The sequence below is a fragment of the Terrapene carolina genome, unplaced genomic scaffold (genome assembly GCF_002925995.2).
Source record: "Terrapene carolina triunguis isolate 2854851 unplaced genomic scaffold, T_m_triunguis-2.0 Scaffold31, whole genome shotgun sequence".
Lineage (NCBI taxonomy): Eukaryota > Metazoa > Chordata > Testudines > Emydidae > Terrapene > Terrapene triunguis.
Window position 1 is genome coordinate 9,259,517 of NW_020664382.1, and position 22,010 is coordinate 9,281,526.

Below are 22,010 nucleotides of genomic sequence, written 5' to 3' on the forward strand. Positions count from 1 at the left end.
ACTACTGATCATTAAACATGTCATGTTTACCTGGGGCAGGGGGAGAGGGCTAAATATAGTCAGATTCACACTGAATTGAGTTGATACTGTAGCTGAAATGGAGTTGAGGAATGTGAAACGGGGGAGAGGTCACTTGATGTGTCTTTTTCCCTCTGCTCACAACAGTGGCTTTAAAATTCAGGCCTTCTGTAGTGGTACTCTTAAGTAATTTAAAAATGTAATACATGGCTTTTGGTTAAGGTTTCTGGTTATTTGTCTCCCCTGGAAGAGCAATCTCAAAACATCTATAAGTTGCGTTGTTAGCTTTATGTTCACTTAGTCTAACTTTCCTGTGACTGTTTTTATGAATAAAATCTATTATCTTCATGATAAAAGTTTAAAAACAAAAGAATGAGACAGATTAAGATCAATTTACATGTGTTATGCTGAATGAAATCCTGCCAATATTCTGATTAAAGTTGAGTCCTGGAGGTTCCTTTCCCTTGAAGTAAAAATATTTTTGTAAAATATCTACATCAGTTTCTAGCTGTAAAGAAGTATTTTCAGACAAGCTTCTCAATGAGCAGAATACAGAAGTGACTGAAATGAGTCACAGGGCTGGGGTTGTAGATGCACTATAAAAGCTAAATAACAGGCCAGCCATGTTATCAACTGTAAACAAATGGAACTGTGCAAGATAAACTCCCACAGTACATGTTTTAAATACTTGGCTGTGACTGTTCTTGCAGTCTGCTCTCTTTTGGACTCCCAAGTACAGAGCGTATGGATGTAAAGAAGCTCAGGACTGAGCCTGCTCTAGGGGGGTGTTCTCAAGTTTTATACTTTTTCCTTATATCTGATCACAGCATTCAAATAGAGCCCAGATTTAAGAATGAAAAACAGTTGAGCGAGACTGCTATAAAGTAATTTAAAGGTTAAAATTTGGCCAACACCTGGCAGTTGCCACCTTAAACTACAAAGTAAAGTGAGTTGTATCTACTCTCACCACCTGCCCAGGTCCCCAGTTCTGGCCACACCCCCATCTCAGGAAGTTATTCTGCACCTGCTGCCCCTCCCCCATTCACTCAGACTCTCTCCCTCCTGCCTAAATTCTAATCTTAACTATTTTCAGTTGGGTATGAATTTAACTTTTCTCCTGCTACTTTAACTACACTTTGCAGGCTGGATAGTGGGGAAGGTGCTGCAGCAGTTGTGAAATATGTGGAATATAAATTGCTAGGAAGTTGGAGGTGTAGCCAGAGCAGTGCAGGGAGGTGGGGATAAACAGCCCACTTCAGTCTCTCTCCTGCACAGTAGCAGCTGCCAGGCTTTGAAAGTAGACTATGAAAAACAAAAATACTATTTAGTATTAACTATTTTTAATGCAAATGTATCAACACAATCTCTATTTAAAAAATGGTGTTTTCTTTTACAGTGTTCAGTATATAGCAGATGTGTATTTATGAGACAAACTACAAGGAGTAAATAAAATTCAAATAGTATGCAAGTAGTTCTGATTTGTCCAGACTTCCTAACCCTACTGTTTTTCATAAGCTTTAAGGGGGTAACTTTCATAAGAGACTCTGAGGTTATGGTCTTTTTATAACAGATTTACTTTTTTTGGTTTGCAGGTACTCAAGGGGTTACACCACCTGCTCCTGTGATCGGGCTACAGGCACCATCTACTGGCCTCCTTGGTGCACGGCCTGGTTTAATACCACTCCAGCGACCTCCAGGAATGCCACCACCTCATCTACAACGGTTTCCCTTGATGCCACCTCGGCACATGCCTCCCCATATGTTGCACAGAGGTCCACCTCCAGGACCAGGGAGCTTTGGAATGCCTCCACCACATGGAATGAAAAACCCTTTTCCACCACCTGGTCACTTTGTCAGGCCTGGTGGGATACCAGGAGTTGGAGGACCAGGTGGGCCTGAAGATAATAGAGATGGAAGGCAGTTTAGGAATGATAGGCAGACATTCACTCCTAATAGAGACCAGGAAAGGTTTGGAAGGAGGTCTTTTGGAAACCGGGTAGAAAATGAGCGTGAGCGCTATGGTAACCGCAACGATGATAGAGATCATGAGCGACTTGGTAATCGTGAAAGGAGAGAATGGGGAAGAAGAAGCCCTGAACGTGATAGACATAGAGACTTGGAGGAGAGAAATAGACGGTCCAGTGGACACCGAGACAGAGAGAGAGATTCTAGAGATAGGGAGTCTCGTAGAGACAAGGAAGAAAATCGAGGAAAGGAAAAACCTGAGCTGACAGACAGGGCAGATGGTGACAAAAACCATGAATCTCATAGTGGCAAAGTGGAAAATGCAGACGTTGTTTCAGAACTTAATAAAGGGGAGTCTGAACCTACAGGTGTAAAACCTGATGAAGAGTTAACATCTGAGGCTACCTCATCTGTTGAGCAAGCCGAAAAGGATACCGGCTCAGTTGTAGAGGCTCCTCGCTAGAGACTGGAATTTGTCAAAAACGTGACAGTGACATTTAATGGAGTGTAGAGCTTTAGAGTTGTACAGTACTGCTGTATTATATTTGCTTCTGCTATACCACAGCCCCTCAGTAGTTTGTGGGGAATTGTAAGCAATTTGATTGCTTCCCTTCTATTTAAAATAGTGTCAACATAACACAAAATACTGAAGATATGAATATTACCCATTTTTGCTGTAACTTTTTTAAAGTTTTGACTTTAAAAAGTTTACAAATCAGAAGTAGAAGTGCTTTCTATTTTTTTTTTTTTTTTTTTTAATTTAAGAAAAGGTAACGGTGAAAGCTCCTCAAAACAATAGGGATGTGTTTTTAATAAACTCTATTTTCGTAACAAACTTTAACGTGTGCTATTCTTCCTACACTGCACTGAAGTGGAAAAGGATTGTTCAACATCTTAAAGTTTGAACTGTTAATGCTGTACTGGAGTCTAAATTAGACTGTTTTGTTTATAATTGTTAAAAAGAAATACATCTGTTTGTGTAGCTATTCACAAAAGCAAATTTTTATTTGTAATAGTTATTTTGATTTTTAGATTGCTGCATTTTAATGATCTACTTGACCATACTAGGTAAAGGTTAGTGGTTTTAAAATGTTATTTGAAGAGGTAATTGTTTAAGTGTTTGCAATGCAATCAAGGTTTTATTTTTTCTCCAATTGGTTCTAGAATAAATGTTGCCCTAATTAACCTTTAAAAATACTTACTGACAAAGCAGACCACTTCAGAAAGTCTGCTCTGCTTGTAATGTTATATTAAAATTGTGTGTGGTGGGCTGGGGAAGCACCAGTTCAGCATCTTTTGTACTTGTAATTCATTAATGCTTTTTGGAAAGGCGGGGTGGGAGAGAAATCAGAGACACCAAATCACCAATTTAAAATGCTAACCTATTTTTTTTAAGTGGGGATGGGAAGTGGTGGTGGGGATATTCAAGGGTTTTATAAAATGCTGTCTGTTCCTTCACACAAGTCTAGCCAATTACTATTGTTTGTTTATATTAAAATTGCCTATCTCCTGTACTCTAGCAAGAGGTAGACTTAAACTTTTTGCCCATGTGGTCGTGTAACTATCAAACTAATGGAAGAATACACATTCCTGTATTTGTGTAAGTTTAACTGTTTTCTCCCTCTGACAAATTATTTTTTTGTAAAATAAACTACAAAAGGGCAAGTACTAATTCTAATAGCCCTTCTGCTGCAAACAATTTAGAGGCTGCCAACAATAATCTGAACCAAATCCCAAAGAATTCTACATCTGGAAGCTCTTTCTCCTTCATTATCCTGTGCACAAGAAAATGAGGCTTATGTTACACAGAGGTTCAACTGAAGCCTGTTGTACTATAAAATGTAGTGGGAGAAAAAAACTGTATGAATCTTGTCCATGTTCAAATGTTTTTCCCCTGGGGGTAGATGTGCTCTGCATTTTAAAGTTGATTTTTCTTCCTAAGTGAAGGGCAGCTGCTTTCTTACATCAATACTTTTTCATAGCTGGGATTTTTTGGGAGGGAGGTAACAGTTGGGGGAGGATATGGGGGGGAAGAGGACATATATTTTTTTGTTCTTGCAATAGCAGAATAAAGAAAAAAAAACCTGTTTACATACTTGCAGTGAACTCAAATTCCATGTGTTAAAACTTGTGTATCCTTAAGGTTTGTTCCATGGCAGGCCACTGGACCTAACCTTTTTTTATATATAAGAACATTTGTCTAAGTTTAAAATGGTCTTAACTGTCAATTCTCCCCCTCCCTTATAGGTCTTTGAGTGAATACATTTTATCAAGACATGGAAATAACCATTTATGTATTATAGGTTACATGAGTGTCACCCTACACTTCCATCTCCATTTAGAAATCAGATTTCAAACAGTCAACAACTTACTGTTTGCAATGCCATTTCTTAATGGTGTCCTGTACACAAACTTTTAAACATTAAAGGGTAAATATGGTTTAATTTGTGTGTCAGTAACATTGTGAAATAGTGCATATTTTAGGCTAGCCTACTTTCATTAATATTTAACTGTCCAGTTAACCTTTGAAATCTCCCCTTAGGCTGCCTGTAATATGAGTTGCACTCAAATCAATGCAACCAGGCACTGCTGAACTTTTTCCTTTTCATGAACTTAAGTAACTGGTGTGGGGCATTACTTTGGAAGAGTATTTTGATAGTAAATGGAACCTATGCCTGATAGTGCCCCATTTCCATATATACTATTCTGTTTGGTCATTTCACCTGAGGTTTTTTTTTTCATTATAGCAGAAATCTTTGTCATGCCATCTGATACTTAGTATAAGAAAATTTTGTTTTGAAAGTAAATACCTGCCCCAGTTGTATAAAAGCCAGTTATTCTATAAAAAGTAGGTTAGCTTGTAGTGAGTAGAACTAGTGGATGATGCTGTGCAAGTTTCCCTGCTACCATGGATCAATCCACATCTGCAACAGTACAGTGCCTAATACAGAGTTGACCTTTTTGGTAAGCCAATTTCAATTATTTTACAATTTAGACAAAACTGTCTTCTCCACTCCTGAAGTAAAATCAGACTTAGGCACATGTTGTCCAATAAGTTGATTTTAAAGGAAAGGGTTGTTGGGGGAAGATGGTGGTATTGGTACACACCTTGTTTCAAAGGTTCAGCTGCCTGTGGTTCCCCTACTAGTATCAGTACTACTGTCAGACAAGTCATGTGTAGACTAACACCATGGTAGAGTTCCCTAGAACCTGTACATGATTGTCACCTCTAAAGAATGACAGCATATACATTTTCTACAGTTTTATTGCTATTCAAAGAACCATTCCATTTGTAATTAGTTACATGAGAAGCTAGGTGGCTAGAAGTGCAACCAACTACTTCCACAGCTCACATTTTATATATTCAAAATATGAAGGACTGTTAAGATCTTTATTAAAATTCTTATGAAGAGAAATAAAATTGTGTTAAAGTAGTATATACACCAGGAATTACTGGGCCCTTGAAATGCCTAGTTACTATAATATACTGTATATATTATATCTGACACTACCTGGAGAAAAGCCTTACATGAACTTCATATGGATGGTGCCCTTAAGAAGTGCATGGTCATTTCACCAACATGACCTGGGCCAAGCCAGCTGGGTTGGTAATAGGTGAACTCTTCCCAAGCCATTCCAGCTAGTCAACCTAATTAGTTCAAGAAGTATGATATAGTTTTGGCAAATGCACTAAGTATCTTATGGATCTGTATCCAAAAGACAAGTAGTGCCACATAATACTACACTTTGATAAGCAGGTAAGGCTTCCAGCCTAGATGATTGCCCTTGTTCTCACCACCACCCCTGTAACTGAAGTAGCAAAATAAAGCCCTTCTTTGTGCTATGATAGTATTAGGTTTGTTTTACTTCCCTCCCATCCCAAGATGCTGTATAGCTACAGCTTGTAGAAGAAAAGATTCTGCTGAAATTACATATATAAAGGACAAGTTTTACCCTTAAGCAGTTAGAACTGAGCATGTTGTATGGCAGTTTTAATCATTTAGTATTGCTGCAAGTGAATAGTCAAAATGCTGTGCACAAGAAAGGTGTGCCCAGCATTTGATTCAATAATACCTTCTTTCAACAGCAGAGGCAGCAATTCTATAAAAAAAATTAGAATAGTAAGACAGTTTTGTTTTCAGATATTTCACTGAGATTTAGTGTTCTGGTCTTCCAGCCTGGACTAGAGAAGTGGATCCATATGGGGAACCCTGTTTACATGATCAATGATGCTAAGGGTTGAATGAAGGACTTCCAGTGCAGCTGTTACCCTGGTGTACAACTATGTCCCTCCATTATAGAAGGTTTTACTGGTAGTATTAGTGCTCACTCAGGCCTTAAGTAACTTCTGCACCTGTTGAGGGTTTAGGAACTGGAAGCCACTACATACATGCATGGTGATATTGACCCTATCCATCTTTAGGAGCATTTTAATCATACAGAGATGACTTTAGAACAGATTAACAGACAACTACATATATTTCCATCAAGATTTTAATTGCAGTACACATTGTACAAAATTAAGTCAATCTTTATACTGTTTTAGCCAATACATAGACTGAAAGTAGCAGTAAGATTAAAGAAAGCTTTTGCCAGAACAAGGCCAAAATATTGTTTTCAGTGAGATGTACATGGCTATATAGCCTACTTATTTCCACTTTAAGTGCTTCTAAGTAGTCAATATTTAGATCTTAGCTATTCCAATAACACCACAAGCCAGACGACTACCAGCATTGCCAGTTTTTAAACTCTCATCATTTCCTCCTTGACCCAAGTCATCTTCTTTCTCGTGGACCTAAAGAAAAAGCGGTGTTAATTCTTAATCCATTTAAAAGGGCAAGATATTAACATTTCAACCTTTAGCCATGCAACTTAAGTGGTAGTGGTTCCCTCTGAATTCTAGTTCATATCACCAAGGCAAGCTAAGTTTGTCATCTAGTTTTTATATATTAAGTGAGGAAAGATACTTCTACTTCCCTCATGTTGCTGGAAACAGTGTCTTAGAAGTTAAGCACTTCCAGATAAGAGTTTAGAGTGAGCAAGGTTCAAATAATTCTGTGCTGAATATTAAAGTGCACCTGACTGCTCGTAAGTACTCAGCATGAGTGTCAATAGTATTTCCTTAAGAACTGGAGGTTACTCTTATGGCCAAATCGAGACTTATTTGCAAGCTCAAGTTCCAATCAAGTTAAAATCCAAATTTAGAAAAAAAAAGAGTTAGGCTTAATATCTTGGCACCATTACCCAAAAAGGGAGTATTAAGCTATTTAAGATTTAAATTCATCCCTGCCACAGGGACCCAAGCCAACAGGAAGATTTCAATAGCCAGTAGTAGGTTAAAGTATTCATAGCCAGTGCCTGTGCTGTAAACCTAATGGATGGCACAAGTCATTTCTCTGCTTGGTCAAACACTAATGCAGGCCAATACAACAGTGGTGATTTTACAGTGCACTCACAATCCAGTGATGCAACAGCATCACACCAGTTACCTTGCACAGTATATCTCCTGAACAAGAACTTTGCGTTAAGTTATAGTAGTCTACAATAGAGATCCAGAGTGACTGAATACCCAACTAAAGTGTTATGCACTAATTAGGTTAGCAGTGTCAGCATTATGTCACTCTTTACATCCTGGTTGCTAGAGTGCCTCTTGTCAAATCCTTCACTGAATCAGGTTACCTGTACTCAAACCAGTTACCTGAAAACCATGCCTAAATACTAGAGGAAGCAACGCAGAGAGTTTCCTCTAGCCAACTTTTTTTTTTAGTATCTCACCTATTGAATGAGACTTGGCCGGAGAGAGTTGGAAAGAAGCAAAAATTAAGTGAAGGAGGAAGTGAGTGAGCTTCAGAATCTAGCCTGCCAGAAGCCATCTGCCAGCCAGGAAGACACCACTTGCAGAAATCAAGTAGTTGGAGTAGTCTGTGTGACAAGTGACACCAATTCATCATGAAATCCTTTAGGTGACATCAGAAATCAGGGAAGGACTACAAATATGTAGCTCAAGAGCTCCAACATGTTCAGCATCTTCCCACCTCTTCCTTTAAGGTGCATCAAGATTTTCCAATCCTTTGAAGTGCAAGTAGATTTTAACCTTCCACCTTGAAACTGGTATCTTCTCCCCTCACACACAAGCCTTCATTATGCAACTCATACATCAAGTTGGCCATGTCTCATTTTAAATGAGGCTTCAAGTTTTGGAACTACAGTTCATGCAAGAGAACTACTACACATGTTTTAAAGTCAATAATGCAGATCAGCTTAAAAGTTTGAGGCTGAAAAGTCATCCTTCAGCATGACTTGTACACAGCTATGGCTGCTGGTTATTAGCAGGTGTGTTCACACAAATTCTGCAAAGCTTCAGGTAACTTCATTAAACAAAAATACAATAACCTGCAGTCTGAAGTCATGACACTGTCCGTTTTTAGGGCACCACAGATTCATGCTGGCAAAAGCAGAATTGTTGCAGTAGTAATCTATAAAGAGATTCTGAAACCCCAAAAAGTTGTTTGAATTGAAGAATTAGTTAAGATATCCAGAAATGCTAGTGTTGACATTTAGCTTGTCCTTAGACACCTAATTTAGATTAATAGTGCTGTTCAGTTAATACTACAGGGTCCATTTACAAATGGTCACTGAATCAGCTTATTTGGTTCAGATTGTTCAGTCAAAGAATGATAGATTCTGTAATATGGGGCACTGTACCAAATGTCAGTGTCACAACAAGACTTTAGTACAGATACTAGTCAGCTGATACTTACCACCATGGTGCGTCCAATAACAGAAAACTGTCCCGTAAGAGAAATTAAAGAATCTTTAATTGACACTTCTGCCACACCGTCTTTATTAGCAATCACATTGCCAAGATCTCCAACATGCCTAGAATGCACAGAAATAGTTGTTTGAGTCTTGAGACATTAAGTATTAGTTTTTCCATGTAGTGACTGACATGGTGTTAGATTCCTGGTTTCTTGTTTAATACAAAAGTTGAGTTGTCATTTGTACCAGGTTTTGAACTGAAATAGTGAGTAAGGCATGCCACCTAACCCCATCTTCTCCAACTTAAGTCCTCACAATATTTAAAAGAATTAGATATTTAAGGATAAGGGAGATCCGCCAACATTTTGGCAGAGAAACTGTTCAGTTTGACTTCAAAACACTAGTTATGCTTTGTGGTCTCCAGAGCTCTGCCTGGGACTGAACATGCAGATGTTGAAACAAACAAACATGGCTTAACCAGGACAGATGGTAGTCCAGCCTACAAAAATCTTTGCAAAACACATCAAAACTCACCAGCTGGTAAAGTTGATCTGTCCCCATTTACTATACTAACATTTTCCACTTAAAAAGTTATTCATCTCAAGTAGGCAGAACTCTAAGCTGGCTTACATTTCTAGTGTCTGAGTCTTACTGACAAGGGCACAAGTAGACACTTTTAAAGCAGTACCACAATACTTGCTGTCAACAGCTATTTGAATCAAAGCAAGCTGCCAGCTGAGAGGAAAAAATTAGGTACCTCAATGATCTGGAATATAAAAATCAGTGACCATTTTTTCCTATTCTATTCTTATGAGAAGTGACCTTATCTGGCATTTTCCAGGGCTCTGGCCTACTGTGGAACATTCTCCCTAGCATGTGTTTCCCCATTATCTGATTCTCAATAATTAGGACATGCATCCATAAGCAGTGGGGGGGGGGAGGGGGGGGGAGAGGAACAGGTTAGATTTGTTTTTGTTCTTTAAAGTCCAGGATTTTCCAGAGGGAAAAAAAGGTGTGGAATACCCTTGGTGTACAATTTAAATTAGAAATGTACATAAGCTCACCATGTCCAAATATCAATTTGAGATTGTTAGTGTTTGGCTGTATTTTGCTTGTACTAGCATCATTGCCTGTACTATTTCTTTTCTGACATCTGTATTTTATGAATTGCAAAATAAACTATAGGCAAGACACTAAGACTTTGTGCTTGCTCTAGTTACCCAGGAATTTGAAAATCTAGAAGTCCATCTTGAGATATAAGTTGGAGACAGATGAATATCACTATTCTGACTAGTAATCAAAATACTAGACTAGACTAACAGCAACCAATACCAGAAGCTTTTAAAGAGAATGCTTAGGTCAATAGTCTCCCCACCCCCCACCCCCCCAATACTTTTTGCTAAATCCCCTGGAGTTTTAGTTGAGGCATACAATTTTCCTTTAGAATTGCTATGCTGTTTGTTGGGGGGGGGGGGGGGGGAACTTTTTACAAGTTTTTTAAATGGTCTAACTTGATATTGAAGGAATTTTTTTTTTTTTTTAAACAGTGAAGGCTCAGAAGTCTAATTTTCCAGACTCCTATTTTGTAACCTTTTCCAAAGATGCTTACAAAACTGACTACATAAGCAATAAAAGTTTATGCAGGCCACTACAGCCAACACCTAAATGCTGAAATTAATCACACCCACGTCTGCTAGAACTATGGCAGAAATTTTAAAGGGTTGGTAAAAGCTCTGCTCTAATGCAGAAGTGGAGTCAAATGAAAAATAGCTTGGCTAGTCTGACAATTATAGCCATGCTTATGGTGTGGCTAATTTTGCTAGAAGTTTATTTGGGACACTCCTAGAAGTTATGTTTAAACATTTGGAATGAGTGACCACATTTACTATAAACCCTAAATGAAGTATTTGATCAATAGGATTAACTGCACAAAAAAGTGCACATTCAGTTCCTATACAATAAATATTTATTGAATTAGATGCTTACAACACCTGCTACAGTGCTGTAGTCAAGTCACTTTTGTGAATGTTTACACAAGCCTAACTCCTTCACTTTTTTGGCCTCACTCCACTTGCCACCATTATAACAGATCTAGATGCAATTCTGTTCTCAACTCCACAGTGCCAGTTCTGATGAGAGGGTGGTCCTCTCAAGTACCAGACACACTGTCATTTGTCAATTATTCACAAGGGCATCATACAGGACAACACAATTGGGCCTCTGGAATTTCTAAGGAACAAAACCTGGCTCAACTTGGCAGTGTTAGGTACACAGAGCTATCAAGCCTCTACACTGATCCTTAACTTTTATAGCCCATAGCTAAACAGCAATTCCCACTTCACATATTGATGTGCTTTTCAGAATGGTATAGGAGTTCACTTAAGGCCTTTTCTAAACTAGAGATTGATATCAGCTAGTTCAAGTGCACCTTGTGGCTACACACAGTAATACTTAAATTGATTGACATGGAATATAGCCCTCAGCAAATTTGTACCAGTGCGAAACATCCATATAATTGTGTGGTCAACCCTGACAGCTGTCAAAGATCTCTATTCCTGTAGGTGAGCTCCCTTAGTCCCCACTATGCCACCTTCACCAGTATTCTCCCAGTACCGCTCTCCCCCAGACACTCCCATTCATGGTTCCCCACTCCCCTACTGTGCAGTTCCACTGCACATACAGCTCAAGACTGCAGTCTGCTCTACTCTCACAAACAGTTTCTCCCTCCTGTTTACTAGGGGCAGAGGGCATCTCCCAGCTCCTATCACAGGCACTGTGGGGAGGTGGAGCCAGATATTGCAGTTCCGAATCGCCAATGGACTGCAGTGGCTGAAGACTGAGGAAGGCCAACGGCATAGGGTGAACTTTACATTAGTTTCAGGGGGACAGTTGGTGATGGAGCAACTGGTGTTAAGACCAGCTTATCTCTAGTAGAGATCCATAGAATGCAAGAAGTTAAATACTGATGCTCACCTCTCTTTATCCTGTGGTCCACCATGGTTTTTGCCATTAGGGTTGAAGTGAGCACCTGCACTGGTACATCCTGTAACAAGTTACAGTCTTCAGTAAAAAAGTTAATGCAGAACAGAGTAGTCTTTCTGATGCATAAATTTACCTATTTCCCCAGCAAGATGTCTTATACAAGTTTAATAAAACTCAGTAACCATTTCCTCTAAGAATGATGTGACACTTTCCACTCAAATATGGTGGAATGACTATTGCCCTGAACACCCACTACAGTTTATTCACAAGAGATGCTTCGAGAACATCCAGAGTGCTTTATCCATGGTATCTCAAGAGTACTGTCAGGACAAGCTTCCTCAGATTGACCTTCATAGATATGGAAGGTTAAATCTCCAGTGAGTCAATCCTTGCTTCAGCCGAAAAGGATACTTTGAAAGTCTATCCACCCAGTTGTGGGCACAGACCAGTTAAACATTCAAATTTGAGCTAGCTGACCTCATGTTCCATTCCATTGCCTATTTGCTTTCAGATTTAAAACTACTGTGTTAGAATACTAGTAGCTCAGATGCCGTGGTCATATACCATCCGTTTCTTAAAGTGAGATACTGCTATCAACAACTAGCAGACAGACCATTTTATATTGCTTTCCTTTTATTTCAGTACACAGAAACTGAATTTATACAGGAGTTTGATTCCAGTACAAGTATCACTACAGTAGTTTTATAGGCCCACTAGACATGATATTAAGGACAATCATGTCAAGTGCCATAAACTTATAGCTAAAGGTGTCAGAATGCAGTTTAACAAAAGAACCCTACCATTTGTGTTGTCTCCAAATTCATGGACATGGAAGCCATGTTTTCCTTCAGTCAAACCTGTAATCCTTCCTGAGAGCGTTACTGGTCCATTATCCTTCAATTGGAAAAAGAGTTATTTCTTTGTTAGTCTAGAACAACAAAGAGTTGGACTTTTAGAGTTTTAAGGCAGCATATAAAGCTGTAACTGAGGCTTGCTAATCAATGAAGAGAATACCTCTTGCAGTCCTATAGTTTGTACAGCACTTTGTAGTTGTGATCAACTGATGCAGTAGTTATGAACAACTGTCATGAAATATAGTCAGTCCATCCAGCAATACAGGTGCTAAGACTTATTGATTCAAGCCTCAAATGAAGATACAAAGCAGTCTTTTGACCTGACCACTTATATATAAAGTAGAATTGGTTTCTATATTATAATCCCACAGCACAATCACTGTTCAAGAAAGTTATCTTGTTGGCATCCATATTTTAAGACCTTTGTCAAGAGGTATTTGCCTTTCCAAGGAAGTGTATACACTTTACCTTATTTTCATGCTTTAAGGTGTTCTTTTAAACTCTGTAGTATAAATACAGTGATTTTCCTTTATATGTTTAGCCTGGAAGTAATTTTAATTAGCTTCAGTTTATTCTGGAAACTTATGTAAAGGCTATTGTAACCTCTGGATCATCATCATCTGTTTTCAGCCCTCTTAGATAGGCAGTTTAGTAATTTCTATCTGCAGAAGAATTTAGGCTCCTGCAGGTGCTACTTTTGATCATTACGATTGAAGACAAGAGTTTAAGCAGTATGCTGTCCAAGAAAGGTTTTCCATGGTACTGAATACTGCTTAACTGCTTTAAACCTGCACAACACTTTCAAAAAGATGAGCCTGGGAGTTTAAAATCATTACTTTGCTAGACACGAAAAATCATGGACTGAACAGACACACCAGATAAGCACCCCGCCCCCTTTTGTCCTATAACTGCACAGGCATTAACAGGCCACTCTATCTTGAATGGTCCCTTACAATAGGTGCTCACTATTTATGCTAATCAAGCCGTTCCACCTTGCATTTTGCTAAAACAAGGAGTCTGGTGGCACCTTAAAGACTGGGTACCACCAGACTCCTTGTTGTTTTTGTAGATACAGACTAACACAGCTACCCCCTGATACTTGCATTTTGCTGTCACTCTTCCCAGACCTGCAGAAGAGCTGTGTGGCTCAAAAGTGTCTCTTACCAACTCCTGTTAGGCCAATGAAAGCTATTACCTCACCTGCCTTGTCTCTTTAGTTTAATATGTCAGTTATGAAACTACAGTTTGCATGCACTATTTTAAGTGGCCCTGTTTACCAGGAATCATTGTTACACACATTACTATTTGAGTAACATTTATGGATACATGCTCTCTTCAAGTAAGGAGCACTAGCACACAAAAGTCTTGCCAAGTACTGGTTGCGCGGAGGGGTGGCCAAGATGATCTCAGAGCAACACTGGCTCGGTGAGGTGGCATGGCTGCTCTTCTCCTCATTTACATCGGTGTCAACTGAAATAGCATCGTGCCAGCACAGATACAGGAGAGGGGGTGCCAGTGCCCAACTGCAGAGAACACTCAAAGCAAACTTGTTCCCAGTTTTCCATACTATTGCATAGTTCAGCCCATAAGACACTTCACATCCAGAGTGACTCTACGGCTTTGTCTATACTGTCACTTTCAGCACTAAAACTATAGTCATTCGGGGGTGTGAAAAAACACCCCCCACCCCAAGTGACATGTTTCAGTGCTGAAGAGCGCCAGTATAGACAGCTCCAGATGATAAACCTCCCCGAATGAGGGGTAGTAGCTTTTTTTTTTTTAAAACCAGAGCTCTCCCCCAATGATAAAGCGTGTCCTGCACTGCCCATGTCACAGCACAGCCGTGCTGTAATGTGGGCAGTGTAGACATACACTAAATGGTCTACAACTGGTGTAATAACTAGTTAAGAAGACAGCCTTTCAGCAGGTTTAGTAACTCAAAGCTTAAGTTCAACTGCTGTTTTGTCACAAATATGGATGCAGACAAACTGAAGTGATTCAGTCAGTCCTACCAATAATGTCCCCTATGCACTGGTGGCTTTGCTAAGTCTCCCAGAATGCACAGAGCCTACAGCAACCTAGATTTATGCAAGTGCTACTGAGAACATGGGCAGAACTTGAAGCTAGTTAGTAGAGCCAACGTAGACACTGAAGCACTTGCACTTTAGCCAGTTCAGTCACAAACGGTTCAATTCTCTAGTGCGACTCTGTCCCCACTGATCCCAAGTGGCTAGAGAGACTGGCTCTTGAAAGCCATTTCAAGCAGTACCATGGTTCGCTAGGTAGGTGGACGTTCAGCAGCCTGACTCAGAGAGCTTCCATCCCTACGCCACAGGCAGCAGCAAGGCTTATCAGAGCCCGTTTTCAAATCCAAGGCTCTGAAGCCATTAAAGGAGCGGGAAGAGCTCGTACTTTGGAACCACCTTTCTACACCGCCGCTCGCAGCCCAGCCACACCAGGGAGCCGGCGCGTGTCGACTGACCGCGCACGTCTCTTCGTAGCCGCTGCTTTCGAGGGTGTCTGCCCAGCGGGCTGCGGTTACCCGAGGACGGGCAACGGCTGGTTGCGGGGCAGCGCCCCGCTCTCCCCCAGGACAGCGGCGGCACCGCTTGTTCTGGCTCCCCGCATCCACACACCCGAGTAACCCCGGCAGCCTCTTAAACCCGCAGCTCAGCCCCGGCCCCGCACAGCCAGCGCGGCTCGCCCCCCCCCACCCCCGCAGTGACTCAGCACTTCCCACCCACCCCCCAGAGCCCCGCCGCCCCCGCGCCCTCCCCCCGAACACCCCGCGCCCTTCCCCCTGGGGATTACGCAAGCTCGCCCCAGGCCACGGACAACTCCCCTCCCTCGGGCCTGACCTGCTGCTCGAAGTTGATGACGCCCGTCACGGGGCTCTCTCCCTTCAGCACACACACGGCCTTCACCGGCGCCATGATCCCGCTGCTCAGTCGCGCGCCGCAACCTACCACGCACCAGACACAAGAGATAAGCACCACACCGACCGCTCACCAACGCCTGAGTCCCCTCCCTGACCCCTGCCGCGCCTCTTATAGCAGCCCCGCCGCCGCGTAGCCAATCACCACGCTCGCCTGCGCGGCTCTGCCCGCCTCGGGAGAGGCTCAACCAATCCAGGTGACCGAATCCGCCGCCCGAACCCACCAATCGGGAGCGGGAGCACTGTCGCCCTCCCCACTCTTAATCACTCTGCTCCTCTCATTACAGGTGAAGGGTGCAGGGAAGCCCTGGGGCCATGCAGAAGGAGCGGAAGAGGCCAATGTGGAGGCAGGGCTAACGGGGCATGTACCTCTGCGTAGTCCAGCCTCCATCAATGGCTAGATTCTCACTTACCTCAGTGTGTGTCCCTCAGTCCCTTCTGCCCTTGGGGAGGAGGCAGTTCTTTTTCTTAGCTACGTTTGGCTGGGTCCAAGGCTGTGATCCTACAAAGTTACAAATGGCTGGAACGTGTTGCACACAGCAAGCTGAGCTTTCTGAAGGGTCAGCAAAGAGAATGGCAGAGCCTCAGGGCTTGTTACATAAAAAAGGTTACAAGCTTGATTACAGGGTCTTTTATAAAAAAAATTACCTCATCACTACACTTGCATTCTTCCACCCCCTCAGCCTGTGGAGATAGGCCTAAATTGCAATTATCCCATTTAGATTAGGATAAAACAAGAACTCTGTTTGCTGATACTTTCACAATTTGAATCTCTTAGTCAGACAGCAGCTAGTTAGGCCCATCTACCCCTAGTTGGAGATGGATTTTATTATTGTTCTTAGCTGGGCACATCTCATCGAGCTTCTAGGCTCATCTGCTTGCTAATAACCCAGCTGACACATATCTCCAACTCTCATGGAACCTTTTGGTCCCTTCATTCCATCTCAGCCAGATAGTCAAAGCAACCCTCCTCTATATCAGTTTCACCATGAATACACATGAGATGTAAAATCATGCTCATACTATTTTGAAAATCTCTTACCTCCTTAAAATTGTCAAAGAGAAATGGGACAGAGAGGATGTGATCCAGCCAACTTAGGAGGGAGGCAAACCAGCTTAAGTTTCCTTGAGTTTTGAAAAAAAGAAAGGTATTGTATTGGATGAGGGGTAGCAAGTAAGGCCTGAAGATGACAGAGGACAGGGAAGACAGGGTCTGGTCCTACAGTCCCATGTCAGCAAGCATTGAGGTTGATAAGTGTGCACTCAATCTCACAGGAGACGTTGAAGAGCATAGAAAGTAGTCTGGCTACATCCAGGCAGAAATTGTGAAACGTAGAGAAAGGGGTTTACAAACACCATCAGAATGCAAGGGCACTTGCCACTGCACAGTACCCTGGTGTGAACAGCACTGAAATGATCTGATTCTCCCTTGCCCTGCGCTTTCTGTAGTCATTTACACCAGAGGTTCTCAACCTTTCTCTTTCTGAGGCCCCCCAACATGATATAAAAATTCCCTGGTCTACCTGTGCCACAACAACTGTTTTTCTCCATATCCAGTAGATTAAAAGCCAGGGCTGGCATTAGGGGGTAGCAAGCAGGGCAGTGGCGTGGGGCCCAGTGCCAAAGGTGGCCCTGCAAAGCTAAGTTGCTCAGGCTTTAGCTTTAATCCTAAGCGGTGGGGCTTAGGCTTTGGTTTTCTGCCCTGGGCCCCAGCAGGTCTAACACTGGCCCCGCTTTCTGGTTTATTTTAGCAGACCCTCTGAAACCTGCTCATGGCCCCACAGGAGGCCCCGGGCCCCTGATTGAGAGACCTGATTTACACCAATGCAATGTAGGTATACAATACACTGGGGCCAGGATTTTACCCATAGAATTCAATGACATAACTGCCACTGACTAGAAGGGGGCGAGGATTTCATACTACCATTTTTCCAAATATTTCTTGCCAGAAAGGTAATAGATACTGACTGTTACCACTCTAATACTGAATTAATAGTGTTTTATAATGAGCATACAGTCAAAGAACCATTATATTTAGCAACACAAAACATTGGAACTTGCCAATCATTTTGGAGCTTGTTCAGTTGCTTGTCAAGTGCTTCTTTTACAGCCCTATGGCCTTGCCTTGCAGAACTCAGACACCTCATGGGCTTTTAATGTGACATGGGGGTACTGATTTAACAAAGAGGTCTTTTCAGGGCTGGCTCCAGGGTTTTTGCCGCCCCAAGCAGCAAAAAAAAAAAAAAAAAAAGAGCCGCGATTGCGATCTGCGGCACTTCGGCTCTACCACCGCCGCTTCAGTCTTTGGCGGCAATTCGGCAGCTGGTCCTTCGCTCCGAGAGGGAGTGAGGGACCCGCTGCCGAATTGCTGGACGTGCCGCCCCTCTCCATTGGCCGCCCCAAGCACCTGCTTGCTGGGCTGGTGCCTGGAGCTGGCCCTGGGTCCTTTATCTCACACCCTCTTACACATAGGTAAATACACGTGAACAAGAACAAATAAAAAACACAGAGTTTAAAACAGTCTGATTAAAAATGCCTTCCTCATTCAAGCCTCAGCTTTCAGTCCCTTGTGTTTTGTAATGTCACAATTTCATGCTGCCATAAAATCTTCCAGGGTAGACAAGACTTGAATGTCTACTGTTAAAAACAAGCTGAACCCCTCGTTTCTGCTTCATTTTACAAACATTTCTACATCATGAGCCTAGAAGCCTGTTCGTTTTTTCTCTTTGAAGGCCACCTTTAAATGACTCTGTGACAGCGTGGGATATATCTGTATCTAATTATGATTTTCATTTTGCATTATGAGTTGAACACGTTTAAGCTTGCCTGAGGGCAGCCTTGTACTGCATTCCAGACAATTGCCCTGCCCATGAAAGGCATTTTCCAATTCATTGATAAGCCATCAATACCACAATCTAAGGCCAGTTACTCTGATTTTGTTTCCCAACTGCTGGACCAGCCAGCCATGGAATAATGTTATTACTACACAGGGGCCCACAGGTGAGGCAAACGTGACAAAGGAGAGATGGGGGCTTCCCAGCTCTGCTGAAGCACATGGATCAGAGACAGAGGCTGTACATAAGAGCTGGGTTAGCTCTGTGCAGAGGGTCAACCATTGCCACATGTAAGAGAAACATGCAGGAAACAGGCCAATCCTTGCTTACAAACAACCTGAAGCAAATACTCACCAGCAATTACACACCACACAACAGAAACACTAACCCAGGAATCAATCCCTGCAACAAACCGCGTTGCCAACTCTGTCCACATATCTATTCAAGGGACACAATCATAGGACCTAACCACATCAGCCACACTATCGGGCTCGTTCACCTGCACATCTACCAATGTGATATATGCCATCATGTGCCAGCAATGCCCCTCTGCCTTGTACATTGTCCAAACTGGGCAGTCTCTACGCAAAAGAATAAATGGACACAAATCAGACATCAAGAATTGTAACATTCAAAAACCAGTAGGAGAGCACTTCAGTCTCCCTGGAGACTCAATAACAGACTTAAAAGTGGCCATTCTTCAACAAAAAAACTTCAAAAACAGACTTCAACGAGAAACTGCAGAACTGGAATTAATTTGCAAACTTGACACCATCAAATTAGGCCTGAATAAAGTCTGGGAGTGGCTGGGTCACTACAAAAAATCAATTTTCCCTCTGTTGATACTCACACCTTCTTGTCAACTATTGGGAATAGGCCACATCCACCATGATTGAATTGGCCTTGTTAGCACTGACCCCCCACTTGGTAAGGCAATTCCCATCTTTTCATGTGCTGTATATTTATACCTGCCTACTGTATTTTCCACTCCATGCATCTGATGAAGTGGGTTATAGCCCACGAAAGCTTATGCCCAAATAAATGTTAGTCTTTAAGGTGCCACAAGGACTCCTCGTTGTTTATGCAGGAGAGAGCGGGCAGAACAGACTCTGGCCAGCCTGAAATGATGGCAAGATTGAGATCAGACCAGGCGAAGTCTATCTCAGCCTCAGGATTGCTGTTGTTTTCAAAGATTTGTAAGGCCATGTCTACAATACCAAGTTTTGTTGACAAAAGTGATGTCGACATCCAAAAGTCAACATAATAAAAATGGGAATCTCATGTTCACACTCGCTCCCTCTGTCGGCAGAGCGCGTCCACAGTGGGAGCACCATCATCAACAGTGTGAGCAATGCATGGTGGGTACCTATCCCACAGTCTAGCTTGACATCTTCTGTCGCTAGGTGTTGTGAGAAGGCAGAGTAGATCACGGCGCATCCTGGGACTGGGCTCAATGTCCCGTGATGCATTGCTTTTTGTCTCAGTACTCCATGGACTTCCGGCTTTCTTTCGCAGCATTTTTGCAATGGCCCTTCTTTGCTGTGCACCCGGCATCTTTGTGAGAAGGGATGTATCCTGCACTGCTCTTCTATACTATGTTAACTGTCATGAAGACATCGCGGAGGGCCGTGCAGTTTATCGTGAAGTTCCTAACTGAAGAAGACTCGCAGGTGCCCAACGTTCTGCATGATATGGATAGGAGCAACTTTAGATTGCTTTTGGCATTCACAGAACAGCTGCATACGGTAGACCATCACTTTTGGGCTCGGGAAACAAGCACTGAATGATGGGATCATATCATCATGCAGGTGTGGGATGACAAGCAGTGGCTAAAGAACTTTCGGATGTGGAAAGTCACCTTCCTGGAACTGTGTGCGGAGCTCGCCTCAGCACTACAGCGCAAGGACACCATAATGACAGCTGCCTTATCAGTAGAAAAGCATGTGGCAATAGCTATGTGGAAGCTGGTGACTCCAGACTGCTACTGTTCAGTCGCGAATCAATTTGGAGTAGGGAAGTCGACCGATGGGGCTGCGTTAATGCAAGTGTGCAGGGCAATAAATCGCATCCTGCTATCAAGGACCATGACTCTGGAAAATGTGCGTGAAATAGTAGACCGTTTTGCACAAATGGGTTTCCCTAACTGTGGAGGGGCAATAGATGGCACACATATTGCAATTTTGGCACCAGATGGAGCACCTTGCAACTGAGTACATCAATAGGAAGGGGTACTTCTCCATGGTATTGCAGGCACTTGTGGATCACTGTGGGCATTTCACTGATATCAACACCGGGTGGTCTGGGAAGGTGCATGTCACATGCATCTTCAGGAACACTGGCCTGCACAGAAAGCTACAATCGGGGACTTTCTTTCCAAACCAAAAGATTACAGTGGGGAATGTTGAAATGTCATAGTGATCCTGGGAGACCCAGCATACCCCTTGAAGCAATGGCTCATGAAACCTTACACGGGACACCTGGACAGCAGTAAGGAGCGGTTCAACAACAGGCTGAGTAGGTGCCGGATGACAGTTGAATGTGCATTTGGCAGATTAAAAGCTCGCTGGCGATGTCTTTATGGCAGGTTAGACCTTAATGAAGATAATGTTCCCATGGTCATAGCTGCGTGCTGTACGTTGCATAATCTCTGTGAAGCTAAAGGTGAAAGGTTTGCTTGGGGGTGGAGTGCTGAGGCAGACCGCTTGGCTGCTGATTTTGAGCAGCCAGATACCTGGGCTATCAGGGGAGCAATCTGAATCAGGGAAGCTTTGAGGCAACATTTTGAAAATGAGAACCAGTAATGCATATCTCTGTGATTGGTGCTGCAATGTTACATTACATGTAGTTTTCCTAGGAAGCAATGGTGACATTTGGGGCCTTATATTCCAGTAAGCAAATGATTAAAATACCTTTGCGTGTATTGATAGTGCCTGCAATCTCAATTTGTAGAAAACAAATAAAGTTGAGTTACCGTTTGAAAACTTTGCTTTTATTGCACAAAAAACAGCACACACAAACGCACAAAGATGCTTGCTGGGAAAAGAGGAACCAGGGAAGGGCAAACTTTCACAGCTGTGTTTAGGTCCAGTTATCGTTGTGAAAGTTGTCAGAGGGTGTGGAGTAAATGGGAAACTGAGAAGTTCCAGAAAGTGGAAAGGAATGTACAGGCAGAGTTGGGAGGTGGGCATAGAAAAGTGTTCTGAATGTGCTGCAATCTGCAGCATTATCAAGGACTTCAGCATCTGCGATTGCCCCTCCATTACTTTAATCATCCGCTCATTTGCTTCCTTAACAAACTCCTGATTCTCTTTTTTGTCCTGCCATTCAGCTTCCCAGCACTTCTTGTGTTCCCTTTTCTCTGCAGTACCTCCCGGAACATGTCTTCTTTGCTGTGTCTTGGGTGCTTTCTTATCTGGCAGAGACACTCAGCTGGGGTGCGTGGGATGTTCCTGAAGGCCACATCTGGTGAAGCACAGGGGACAATGCACAGAAGCAGGATTGCTAAAGTCACACACAGCATTGAAACATTTCAGTTAAATACACCTTTTGCAACATTGCAATCACTTTCTCACTGACCCTTGCCAGGCACATATCTCTGCGAACACCCAAAGCATGGTGAGTGTTGGCGGGGGTGGGGGGCGCTCCACATGGAGAAAAAAGCAC

The 22,010-nt window shown here is 42.4% G+C and overlaps 2 protein-coding genes across 3 annotated transcripts in view; one reads left to right on the top strand and one right to left on the bottom strand.

Moving 5' to 3' along the window:
- LOC113406609 (SR-related and CTD-associated factor 4-like) overlaps nucleotides 1-3,218 on the top strand; it is a 72,806-nt gene extending 69,588 nt beyond the window's left edge. For both annotated transcript variants that reach the window (XM_026652247.1, XM_026652252.1), the window contains exon 20: nucleotides 1,611-3,218. In XM_026652247.1, coding sequence (XP_026508032.1) covers nucleotides 1,611-2,446 — 836 coding nt within the window. In that variant the 3' untranslated portion in view covers nucleotides 2,447-3,218. The remainder of the gene's footprint in view (nucleotides 1-1,610) is intronic.
- A 3,241-nt stretch (nucleotides 3,219-6,459) lies between these two features.
- LOC112109125 (superoxide dismutase [Cu-Zn]) lies at nucleotides 6,460-15,617 on the bottom strand. The gene is made up of 5 exons (XM_024203522.3): nucleotides 15,437-15,617; nucleotides 12,525-12,618; nucleotides 11,716-11,785; nucleotides 8,745-8,862; nucleotides 6,460-6,778 (listed from the first exon to the last, which is right to left on the bottom strand). Exons 1-5 carry the CDS (start codon nucleotides 15,509-15,511, stop codon nucleotides 6,668-6,670), a joined length of 468 nt encoding a protein of 155 aa, XP_024059290.1. The 5' UTR covers nucleotides 15,512-15,617; the 3' UTR covers nucleotides 6,460-6,667.
- Nucleotides 15,618-22,010: the final 6,393 nt, after the last annotated feature.

What these genes read in the sequence shown, in the direction of transcription:
- LOC112109125 (XM_024203522.3), bottom strand. Translation starts at nt 15,511, where the DNA reads ATGGCGCCGGTGAAGGCCGTGTGTGTGCTGAAGGGAGAGAGCCCCGTG. An exon ending in TCATCAACTTCGAGCAGCAG is followed by an intron (nt 12,619 to 15,436) that starts GTCAGGCCCGAG and finishes TTCCAATTGAAG; the next exon opens with GATAATGGACCAGTAACGCT. An exon ending in GGACCACAGGATAAAGAGAG is followed by an intron (nt 8,863 to 11,715) that starts GTGAGCATCAGT and finishes TGTGCATTCTAG; the next exon opens with GCATGTTGGAGATCTTGGCA.